This window comes from Lipotes vexillifer, unplaced genomic scaffold, assembly GCF_000442215.2.
Source record: "Lipotes vexillifer unplaced genomic scaffold, Lipotes_vexillifer_v1.1 scaffold942, whole genome shotgun sequence".
In the NCBI taxonomy this organism is placed as follows: Eukaryota; Metazoa; Chordata; class Mammalia; order Artiodactyla; family Lipotidae; genus Lipotes; species Lipotes vexillifer.
The window spans coordinates 297797-310027 of NW_006798282.1; the positions used below are offsets into that span (position 1 = coordinate 297797).

General features: G+C 43.6%; 1 protein-coding gene across 1 annotated transcript; it reads right to left on the minus strand.

Moving 5' to 3' along the window:
- Positions 1-3902: 3902 nt before the first annotated feature.
- On the minus strand, positions 3903-4980 carry LOC103081120 (39S ribosomal protein L2, mitochondrial-like). Its single transcript, XM_082931488.1, is given in 3 exon segments — positions 3903-4115; positions 4283-4908; positions 4911-4980. Coding segments are annotated over 3 exon segments (909 nt in total).
- Between the last annotated feature and the right edge of the window lie 7251 nt (positions 4981-12231).

Genomic DNA, 12231 nt, shown 5'->3' on the forward strand with positions numbered 1-12231 from the left:
TTCCCTACAGTACTTCTCACTGTTTGATACATTTCATACTTTCTTGTTTTTGTTTTATTTTAAAGTCCCTGTTTTACCTAGAACATAAGCTGCAGAATGGCAAGGAATCTGTTTTGTTCATGCCTGTCTCCCTAGTACCTAGAACAGGGCTTGACTCATAATACAATGATTTGCTGAATGACGAGCCTATGGCAATTTTGTGCTCAGAGAACCCCCAATAGCATCATCTCCTACTTCCTGACAAAGCTGTCTCCTTCACCTAAACTAATTAACACCTTAAATTAACTAATTTATTTTTGGCTGCGTTGGGTCTTTGTTGCTACACGTGGGCTTTCTCTAGTTGCGGACAGCTGGGGCTACTCTTCGTTGTGGTGCGCGGGCTCCTCATTGTGGTGGCTTCTCTTGTTGAGGAGCACGGGCTCTAGGCGCACAGCCTTCGTTAGTTGTGGCTCGCAGGCTCTAAAGCGCAGGCTCAGTAGTTGTGGCGCACGGGCTTAATTGCTATGCAGCATGTGGGATATTCCCAGACCAGGGCTCGAACCCATGTCCCCTGCATTGGCAGGTGGATTCTTAGCCACTGCACCACCAGGGAAATCCCCAAATGCCCATTTCTTAGTGCAAGGAAGGCCAGGAAAAAAAAAGTCAATTGTAAAGAGTTATGTGTCGACTGGGGGCAGAGAGTGATGACATATTTACTAGAGGGTTCCTCTGTCCTTTTTGGGGGGGACTCCCAAATGCAATAGGTAGAGGTCTTTTCTTTAGAACCATTCAGTTTGTCCAAAGAACATTCACTCTCAAACCTCACTGTCTCATTGATGGGGGTGGGAGTGGTAATACGCCTGACTGCCAAGGAAGGGGTTGATGGTCCCAAAATCTTATACAGAAATTTTAACTGAATTCCTCCAGGCCTCTGATTTACTTGATGTCCACACTTTTGACACCTTTTGGTTCATTTTTTTTCAAAATTTCATCTTCAATTTTCTGCAACATCAGAAGAGGTAGATGAGGGTGGGTTGGAAGGGGAAGAGAGTAGTCACCTGACTTCAAACTATGGAGGTGGTGTAGGGTAACCAGGAAGTCCAAATGGTCTGTACAGACATCAGCTCACTGTCTGCTGCACTGACACCTCTGGAGTCCTGAGTCTCTCAAGACCCTGCTTAACTCACTCTCCGTGTCATTCCTGCAGGCATTTGGGTCCTACTCACCCTGTGCCATTAGGTCCATTATCCCTGGCACTATTATCTCATCTCCTGTTCAATGTGTCATGTGATATACAGTGTATATAAAATATATTATTGTCATTTTAGTGGAGAGTAAAAACCGAATATGTGTGGTCAACCTGTCATTTTTATGCAGACATCCCAGGATTTTAAAGATTCTATAAATTCAAATCTGTCAGGAACCCTACTGATCTGGAAAGCAGACCTTGTCATTTTACAAAAAAAGAAGACAGGAAATCTCAGAGAAACGAGGTCCTTGCCACAGTGATCTGTAGTGATGGAGTTCTTCTGGGGGCAGCATGGAGACATGGTCCGGACTCCATGGTCCGGCTGTTGAGTCAGGCTGCCTAGTTTTGCATCTCAGTTTTGCTCCCATTCTCTACCAGCTCTGTGATCTTGGGACAGTTTCTTAAACTCTCTGTGGCTCGCTTTCCTCAAATGTAAAAATGGGGATAATAATACTTACCTAACTCATCAGGCTCTGGTTGGCATTAATGCATTAATATTTGTAAAGCACTTAAAATAGTACTTTTACACTGCAGCCATCTATTCAATATTACTATTATTAGTTTGGATAAATCTAACTCAACTTTCAAAAACCCCAGGCACAGTGCTATTACAGTAGAAAGAGATCTTAATTTAAGAATTTGCAGAACTAATATTAGGGACAATTTATTCTAGTATATATGTTCTGTACGGAGAGATTAGCCTAACACTACTGCTGACAGAAAAAACCATTATCCCTGAAAAAGTCTGCATTAATCCATCCCTCTGAAATACGTTAAATTTATCCAATAAAAGAAACAAACTAAATTACATAACGGTTTTCAAATTAAAACATACTCATTAATCATCAAAAATGACTAACAATTCTAATTCTCATAAGAACACGAACTTTAAACGTCAGAAAAAATCATTGTTTTTTTGCTGGTGCCAAATGCTCTTGAATCAGCATTTTGCTTCAAAAGGCAAGGACACAGGGGCTTGTACACTGTTTCAGTAGGAGATGGGTTGAACAAACAACCTGGCGCACCCCAGCACCTTTCGGAATGTAGGTATTCAGCACACACTGGTTGATCGGTTACCGGACAGAGGGCGCTCACTCACTGGGCTGCCCAGATAGACGGTGGCCTCTGAGACCCACCCTGAAGTTTAGTGGGGATGCCTGGGTCCTGGAGGCAGACCCCCAACTTCACATGTGGCTCCCATGCTGAGTTGGTGAGGCTGCAGAGGAAGTCGTGCCTACCCAATGCTGGTGGGAGTGGAATCGGTCCCCCTCCACAGAGGGCCGTTTGGCCCTATCAGAGCTCCAAATGTGTGCAGCTTCGGTTCCAATTCTACTTCGACGAATTATCACTCAAACATTTGTACATGTAGTAGAAGATACAGGTTACAAGAATGTTCCCTGTGTTGTGGGGACTGATTAAGATCCCAGGGAATACTGGGCAACCTTCTGTGTTGGTACAAAGCAGCCCCAGACTGGAGTGAACAGGCAAAGGCAGTGTGCCTCGTGCAGGATGCCACGGGCGGGGGAACTGGGGAGGCGCTGGCCGTGAAGGTGCCGTGTCTCCGGAAGGCAGTACAATGAAAGGCTAATACTTGTGGTATCTGGTGAGAGAACTGGATGCCTGGGAAAGAGGCAGTCTTATTTTTCACTGTATGTTATTTTGTATCATTTGGTTTTTGTATCAAGTGCAACTATTATCTGCCTAGCAGTTCTCAAAATGTGGTCCAAGGACTCCTGGGGATTTCCAAAACCCATTCAAGGGGTCCCAAGTGTCTTCCTTTTTCCAACTATGTATCTATGTGAGGCTGGTTTTTCTTCATAGATTTCAACCAAAGCAACACATCACAGCAGACCTGATGCAGAAGCAGCTGTGGGGATCCAGCCACTTTTCTCCCTAGAATGCTTTCATTTTGGAAAATATAATTGTTTTATGAAAGCATTATTTTTGATAATATGTATCATCTTTATTACAGTTATTTTAAGTCAATTACTGAATTTTAAAAATTTGTCAGTTTTAATTTCTACTGCAGTGAATATTAGTCATCCACAAAAACAAAAAGTTCTTTGACGTCTGCAATTATACCTTAGAGGATAAAAGTTCCTGAGGAAAATCTTGAGAACTACTGATCTAGCTAGGGCAGACCAATTCTAATTAATTAATTATTAATATTTTTAATTTATTTATTCTTGGCTGCACTGGGTCTTCACTGCTGGACAAAGGCCTTCTTCTCTAGCTGTGGCGAGCAGGGGCCACTCTTCGTCGCGGTGCACGGGCTCTAGGCGTGCAGGCTCAGTAGTTGTGGCTCACAGGCTCTAGAGAGCAGGCTCAGTAGCTGTGGCGCACGGGCTCAGTTGCTCTGCGGCATGTGGGATCTCAGTTCCCCAACCAGGGCTCGAACCCGTGTCCCCTGCACTTGCAGGCAGATTCCTAACCACTGTGCCACCAGGGAAGTCCCAATTCTAATTTATTTTAAACTCCTGTTTCCACCAATTAGTAGCTAATAACCCAGGGTAAATTAACTATTTTTCTGAGCCTCACTTTTCTCATCTATGAACATTAGTACAAGGATGCACATATAGCATTTAGCACAAAAGGTAAACTCAACACTACGGGGTTTTTTTTGTTTTTTGTTTTTGTTTTTAAATGGGGGCCATTTTATTAGAGTCCAGGGATATCAACTTTGGGCAGCAGCTGAGGGCAGCTTCACGTAACTCTTCATGGGGGGCAGTGGCCGGATCTTTCGGCCAGCCCAGCCCCCCTTGCGGTGCCATCGCCCACCGTTGGGCCTCTTTCCCAGCCAGTGGTTCCGCCCGGCTTTGCCGATGACCCGTTTGTTATGATCAACGTTGGATACTCGGCCCACTGTTGCTATGCACGTTTCCAGCACCTGACAGAAAAAGCAGATGGAGGGGAATGCACCAGCCCCCCTTGGTGCCATCGCCCACCGTTGGGCCTCTTTCCCAGCCAGTGGTTCCGCCCGGCTTTGCCGATGACCCGTTTGTTATGATCAACGTTGGATACTCGGCCCACTGTTGCTATGCACGTTTCCAGCACCTGCATCTGCCTCTCAGAGGGCAGCTGGATGATGGCTGTCCCATTCACCTTCCGTAGCAGCACACCACAGGTCCCTGCGGCTCGGATATACTGCGCCCCCCGGCCTGGCTCACTCTCCACATTGTTGATGAGGGCCCCCACTGGCAAGGCCCCAAGAGGGTGTGCATCCCCTTCCCGAGCAGCAACTGCCATTCGGCCTATGTGGTCAGAGTTCAGGATTGTACCTCCAGCTTGCATGTTTTCTGTGGCAATGATGCAGCGTTTCCGGTTGCCCCCGGCAACCAGAGCTATGTCTGCTGACCTACAGGGATCATAGCGGACAGTGATGACCTTCTCCTCAAAGGGTCCTGGCTTGGATTGCTGCTCGGGCCGGAACCGCAGAAAGTCAATCATTCGATAACGTTGCTTGTGGCCCCCACCAATACCGTGCACTTGGATTCGGCCTGTGTGGTTTCGGCCCCCAGACTTCCTCATCTTCACTGGCATAATGGTATACTTGGTACGACTCTTCCAGGACACAAACTCAGCACTAAGGGCCACAGAGGTACGGACTGGGCGGCAGGGAAGCAACATCGAGGGAGAAGGCAGCGGAAGGAGGACATTGTTTGTCACCTGGGCGGCCAGGGGCCGGGGACGGCGGCAATCCGGGGCGTCAGGCTCAGAGAGCCAAGAGCGCGGGTCAGTGCCCACAGGGCCATGAGTCGGGCCAGGCTCGGCTGGGCTCAGCATGCCACCATTACCTTTAGCCAGGCCGCCTGGTGCTACTGGATGACTCTACTATGGTTATTTAACACTGTGGTAGGCTCCGGCTACCCAGCTCCACCTTCAGTGACGTTAGGTCGGCAGCTTGAACTCGGCCACGGGGACAGTCTTTGCACCAGGGAAACTGGAAATCAGCAAACACGACATGTCAATGACTTTTTTTGTTTTTGTTTTTCCTAGTGGATTGTTAAACATTTACCAGCACATTACTGCTACCTACCGGCCATGAATGTACAGGACAGATGTTTGCATCCCTTTAATCTTAAATCTGCAAGAGCAAGGCGATCTGATAACATAACAGGTTTTGTGTCTGAGTCCACAAATTTTTGGTTTGGGCAGAAACTAGTTTTTACTTAAATGCCTGCCCTTCATACAGCTAGCTGGGGCTCAATTCCCTATTTGCAGGGGAATTCCTTACATTCGAGATGCACCAGCTTCCGAGACCTCCACAAGACCAGTTCTCTCCCTGGAGGGATGTGCGGGTCTTGCCCCATGGCCATCTTGGGTGGGCTCTGCTTCATGCCACACAAACAGAAGTTCAAACCATGGGTTTGTGCCTAGGGGTGAGGCATCTTGTACCCAGTTCATACTTCCCCTTTTCTGGACTTCCTAGTCTCGTTACTATCTTCCTTTTCCCTCTGTGGGTTTTTTGGGGGGAGCGAGGTGGGGTTGGCGGTATTTTCTTCTGTTTTCTGGCCTTCATTTTTTCTTTTTTTTAAATTGAAGCATAGTTGATTTACAATGTTAGATTAGCTTCTGGTGTAGAGCAAAGTGAGTCAGTTTTATATATTTATATATATATATATACACACATATATATATATATATACACACACACACACACACACACACATATTATTTTTAATATTCCCTTCCATTACAGTTTATTACAGCATATTGAATATAGCTCCCTGTGCTATACAGTATGACTTTATTGTTTATCTATTTTATATATAGTAGTGTGTATCTGCTAATCCTAAACTCCTAATTTCTCCCCCCCTTCCCCTTTGGTAACCGTAAGTTTGTTTTGTATGTCTGCGAGTCTGTTTCTGTTTTGTAAGTAAGTTCATTTGTATCATATTTTAGATTCCACATACTAGTGATATCATATGATATTTCTCTTTCTGTGTCTGACTTACTTCACTTAGTATGATCACCTCTAGGTCCATCCATGTTGCTACAAACTGGCCTTCATTTCTGATGTTTACTCTCTGCCAGGCACCCCCTGGCAGTTTCCCTGTCACTGAAAGGGATGTTCAAATTTTCACGCGATAATCTTCTATCCTTTTACCTCTTGCAGACCGGACCTGCCCAAGGCCACTGAAGACAAGGAGGGGGCGGATCCCCAACGGGGTGCATCCTCTGGGGCCCCTGGCCTCTGTTGCGTGCTTAACTGCCGGCTTTTCGCCCTGCAGCGCACACCACCACCACCATGTGCCCCGTCTCTCCTCCGGTGCCTCCCTCCCTCTTCGCTGCTGTGCAGACAGTGCTCCTTTTCCATCTTTAATTCCCATTTTGAGCATCCTTTTCTCTTTCTGATGCTTTCCAGTCATGCCTGTTCCACAACGATGTTGCTGTAAAGGGGACCCTACAAAGGTCTTTACAAAGATAGTCATTTCGGAGCCTCCACGGGTTGCGTAAACTTGAAGTCAATTGAGTCTCCTCACCCTGGGCTTTCAGTTTTCAGTGGCTTTAGTTAAACAGAGGGCTGGGGAGGGATGATTCCTGGGAGAAGAGACAAAGAGCTCTGATCCTTCTTCCACAAGCTCAAGGAGGGTGGCCTGGCAGTAGGGCCCCACTGGGGTCTGACGACTAAACAAATTACCCCACGAGGCAGAGACAGAGTCAGTGGCCTGCCCCTCCCAGAGCTGTGCACTGAGCAGAAAGAACCATGGCTCCAGGTTTGAAGGGCCATGACCTGGTCCTCCGGAATGAGGCCTTGGGCCGTGGCAAAGGCTTCCTCCAGGCCCTGAGCCCGAAGACTCCTCCTGGGTCTGGGCAGTGTCCAGATAGGCAGGGCCTCCCAGGCTGTCCCCCTCTCTGGGGGACGGGTGTTGGCAGTCTCCAGCTCAAAGGGCTGACGTCTGAACTCCTGTTTCAGAACAATGATATGAAAGGAAGGAGGATCGAGTGCCACATGCCACTGCCAGTCCACAGCAGCCCAGCAGCCATGGCTCCACACCCTACGGCTCCATGGTATATGGCATGGCTAGGGCACTCCTGAACAGGCAAGGTGGAGGTGAGGAGAGGGGGATTTCACGAGACAGATGGACTTCCAGCCAAACTGGGCACGTGAGGGATTGAGGATTAATTTGGGAAGTTACAGGGAGGGGGGCTGACAGCCAGGCTGCGTTACCTTCTCTTATCTAATTTGCTCCCCTCTTGCTCCTGCCTTGCTATCCAAAGCCACCAGCCAGCCTTACACCTGCCTTGAAGGGTCTGCCCCTTCTACTGGGCCCTGCCTCAGAGACCTGGTACCCCAGGGCCTGGGCTTTAATCTCTGACATCATGAGGGGCCAGGCCCACTGTTCCCTTCCCTTTAACCAAGCAACAAGCAATGGCAGTGTCTCACAGCGAGCAACAAGCACCCCAGCATGTCCGACCTGCTTTGAATTATGGCTCCACCAGATGCCATGTTTTTTCTTTACCACATACCTGAGCCTCGGTTTCCCCACCTGTAAAACAGGAGCAATAATACTGCCTTCTCAGAATTATGGCAAGAATTAAATGTTATTTACTACGTGCCTGCTACTTGGTAGGCGTTAGGCTGATGGGAGCCATGTAGCTATCTATTTCTTCAACCCAAGCCTCAATCAAACCCGCCAACATGTGTTGAATGTCTCCTATGTGCAAAAAAGCTGTCCAGAAAACCCCCTCCCCGCACACCCATGCTGAAAAGGGGAAGGAGCGAGTATCTCAAGGAAGTGCTCTAAAAAATTCCTGTCCAGGGCCAGCCTGAATTAGCACTTAGGGTCTTGCATGCCCAGTTCTAAAACTCTTTGATTCTGAAGAGTTATGTACTATCTAACATGCACTATTTTATTATATCACATAACCTGTATTACGTCTTTTCTCTCCAACTCGATTGTAAGTTTCTTGACAGCTGGACCCATGTCCAGTCCTTCTTTGTGGGTTTTCCACAGTGCTCAGCACTGAGCTGCATGCCTAAGAGGCAGCTGATATGAAGACCTGTTGATTAAGTTTGCTGCCTTGTGTGTGTGTGTGACCAAAGGCGAGAGTACAGTCTGACATCTTTTATTCAGAGTGACATTATCATGTGTCTGCTTAAAAAAATTCGTTTCCCCTTTTCATCCTGCCTCAGTGAACAAGAAATCTTCCTCCTCCTGAGAAGTAAGTGAGAGGTGAAGGGACCAATGAGACAGTGATTTTGTATCCTATGGCTGGCCCAGAACCTGGGCAGGGGCAGGCAGTGTGCTGGTGTGTGTCTGAGACACCGATGGAGGTAGTGGAGAAAGGTTGGTGACTCCAGCAGGATTTGGAAACTTAAGCCTAGAGATGTTTACAAATAGAATCACTATCAGGAATGACTGGGGGGAGGTAGGCAGGAGCTGGGTAGAAAAAAGCAGAAGTGCCTATAACCAGAAATAGGTCAGAGATACCTCTCTTGGATAAAGAGCTCATATACAGAATAGATTACAAACTCCTACAAGTCAGTATGAAAATGACAAACCACCTAATTATTTTAGATCAGGAAAGATCTGATTAGCCACCTCACAGAAAGTGATAACCAAATAACCAACACATACGCAAAAAGGTGATCAATATCATTAATCATTTGAGAAATGCAAATTAAAACCACAATGAGAGAGCAGCACATACCCACCAGAGGAGCTAGAGCTAAAGTGTAAAAGAAAAATCTCTAACAACAGACAATAACAAGGGTTGACGAGAATGGGGATCAACTTGAGTCCTCACACATTGCTGGTGGAAGCATAAACTGGTACAACCACTTAGAAAACTGTTTAGTGGTATGAAAAGCTAAACATGCTTTCTCTATGACCCCAAAAGTCTACTTCAAGGTATATACTCCGGAGAAAGAAGTGTATGTGAACCCACAAGATACGCACAAGAATGTAGCTAGTAATTTTACTCATTAACAGTCTCAAACTGAAAACAGTCTCAAACTGAAAATCCCGAATTTTTATCAATGATAAAATGGGTAAATTATAGTATTTTCATGTAATAAAGCACTATACAACAATATAAAAGAACGATCTACTACTACTACATACTGTACAAAATTATACTGTACAAAATTATACTGAGTTCAAGAACAGTCAGAACTAGTCTATAGTGATAGAAACAAAATAACAATTACTCTGTGAATACAGACTGGGAAGAAGTACTAAGGAATGGTCTAGCGTTCTGGCAATGTCCTGAATGGTGGTTACACGGGTGTATATACATGCAAAAACTTAAGACTACTGTACTTTAGGCATTTTAACATATGCATGCTACATTTCAATTTTAAAATCTTAAAAAATTTTTTTATTTTGAGATAAATTGCCCAAGAATGTGATTGCTGGATTGTATTCTAAGCACATGTTTTAGTTTTATAAGAAACTGCCATACTCTTTTCCAGAGTGGCTGTATAATTTTATATCCCCAACATCAATGTAGGAGTGATCCAGTTTCTCCCTATCCTCTCCAGCATTTGGTTTTGTCACTACTTTTTATTTCAGCCATTCTGCAAGGTGTGTAATAACATCTCATGATAGTTTTAATTCGCATTTTCCTAACAGCTAATGATATTAAACATGTCTTCATGTGTTTAGTTGCTATCTGTATGTCTTCTTCAGTGAAATATCTGTTCGTGTCTTTGCCCGTATTTTCTTTTTTTGTTTTTAAACCATCTGAAAATTTCTTTATTCATTTGAGATAAGTCCTTTTAAATTTTCTACCTTGTTGGAAAAAAATCTTTGCCCATTTTCTAATCAGATTGGTTCTTTGTTTTTGAATTTTGAGAGTGCCTTACATTTTAGATACAAATATTTTATTGGGTATGTTCTTTACAAATATTTTCTCTGAGACTCTGGCTTACATTTTCACCTGCTTAACAGGGTCTTTCACAGAGAGGGGTTTTTAATTTTGATGAAGCCAAATTTATCGACCCTTCTTTTTGTGGACAGCACTTTGGGCATCAAGTCTAAGAACTCTTCACCAAATTTTAGATCCCAAAGATTTCTCCTTTGTTATCTTCTAAAGTTTTATAGTTTTACATTTTATGATTAAGTCTGTAATAAACTTTGAGTTAATTTTTGTATAAGATGTGGTTTTTTAAGTTTTATTTTTCATTGAAGTATAGTTGATAAATGTGTTTAGGTTGAGGTTTTTTTTTTTTTTTTTTTTTTCTGTCTGTGGACATCTAATTGCTCCAGCACTATTTGTGGAAAAGGCTATTGCTCTTCTGTTGAATGGCACTGCACCTTTGTCAGAAAGCAGCTGGATATATCCGTGAGTCTAGTTCTGTAATTCTCTATTTTGTTCCATTAATCTATGTGTCTATCCCTCTGCCAAAACCATACTGTCTAGATTACTCTAGCTATATAATAAGTCCTGAAATCAGATAAAATGATTCCTCCTACTTTACTTTTCTTCAAAAATGTTTTAGCTACGCCAAGTCCTGTGCCTTTCCATATAAAGTTAAGAATAATGAGCTTATCTGTATCTACAAAAAACCTTGATGGGATTTTGATATAAATTGCCTTACCAGATCAATCTGGGGAAAAACGGACATCTTTACTACATGTTGAGTCTTCCAACCCATGAACATAGTACATTTATTTAGGTCTTCTTTGATTTGTTTCATTTTGTAGTTTTCAGCATATAAGTCCCGCCCATGTTTTGTTAGATTTATACCTAGGTATAATCTGAAAGCTTTTGGGAGCCACTGTAAATGGTATTTTGTTTTTAATTTTGGTTTCCAAATGTTCACTGATACAAAAAAATGTGATTGATTTTTGTTTGTTGTTTTTTTCCTGCAACCTAGCTGAACTTGTTAGTTCTAAGAGTTTTTGGGTGGATCCCTTGGGATCTTCTCTGTAGACAACCATGTCATCCTCAAATAGGGACAGTTTATTTCCTCCTTTCCAATCTGTATGCCTTTTATTTTGTTTTCTTCCTCACTGCACTAGCTAGGACTTATGGTTGGATAGGAGTGGTTGAAGGGAAATCCTTGCTTTGCTCATGATCTTGGAGGAAAGCATTCATCTTTCATTGTTAAGTATGATACCACCTCTAGGCTCCTTGTAGATGCTGTTTATCAAGTTATCAGTTTGCTGAGCGTTTTTTATCATGAGTGGGTGAAATATTTTGTCCAATGCCTTATCTGTGTTAATAATCAACAAATTGGTCTATTTCTTCTAAATTGTTGCATTTATGAGCATAAAGTTGTTCACAGTATTTTCTTATCTCTTTTAATGGCTGCAGAATCTGTAGTGATATCCCGTTTCATTCCTGACATTGCTGATTTGTGTCACCTCTCTCTCTCTCAGGTCTTGCTAGAGGTTTATCATTCACTGTTAATGACTTTTTGAAGAACCAGCTTTTTGTTTCATTACTTTGGTCTGTTGTTTCTGTTATAAATTTTATTAATCTGTGCTCTTATTTTCGTTTTTCCTTCTTTCTGCTTCATTTGGGTTGATTTTGCCCTTTCTCTGGTTTCCAGAGGAAGAAACTTAGACTATCGATTTGAGTCTGTTCTTCTTTTCTAGTGCAAGCATTCAATGTGGCAATATTTTCCTCTCAGAACTGCCTTAGCTGCACCCCACATATCTTGATATGCTGTATTTTTGTTTTCACTTAGTTCCAAGTTTTTTTTTTATTTCCTTTGAGACTTCCTCTTTGACCTGTGGATTATTTAGAAGTGTTTTAAATTTTTCACGTTTAGAAGTGTTTGTTATCTTTCTGTTTTTAATACTGCATTTTGGTCTGAGAACATATTCTGTAGAATTTAAAATTTAAAAACTTTCTGAGGTCCTGGATATAGTTTATCTTGGTGAATGTTCCATGAACACTTGAAAACATTTGCTAGTTGTCAAGGCACTGGAATCCTATATAAATTCCCCTCCTGGCCAAAATACCTACAGAAGCCTTTTTCACGACCAAACCCTGAGATAGAAGGTTACACCCCACATTACAGGGCAACCCATGCTGAAATCCTGCTG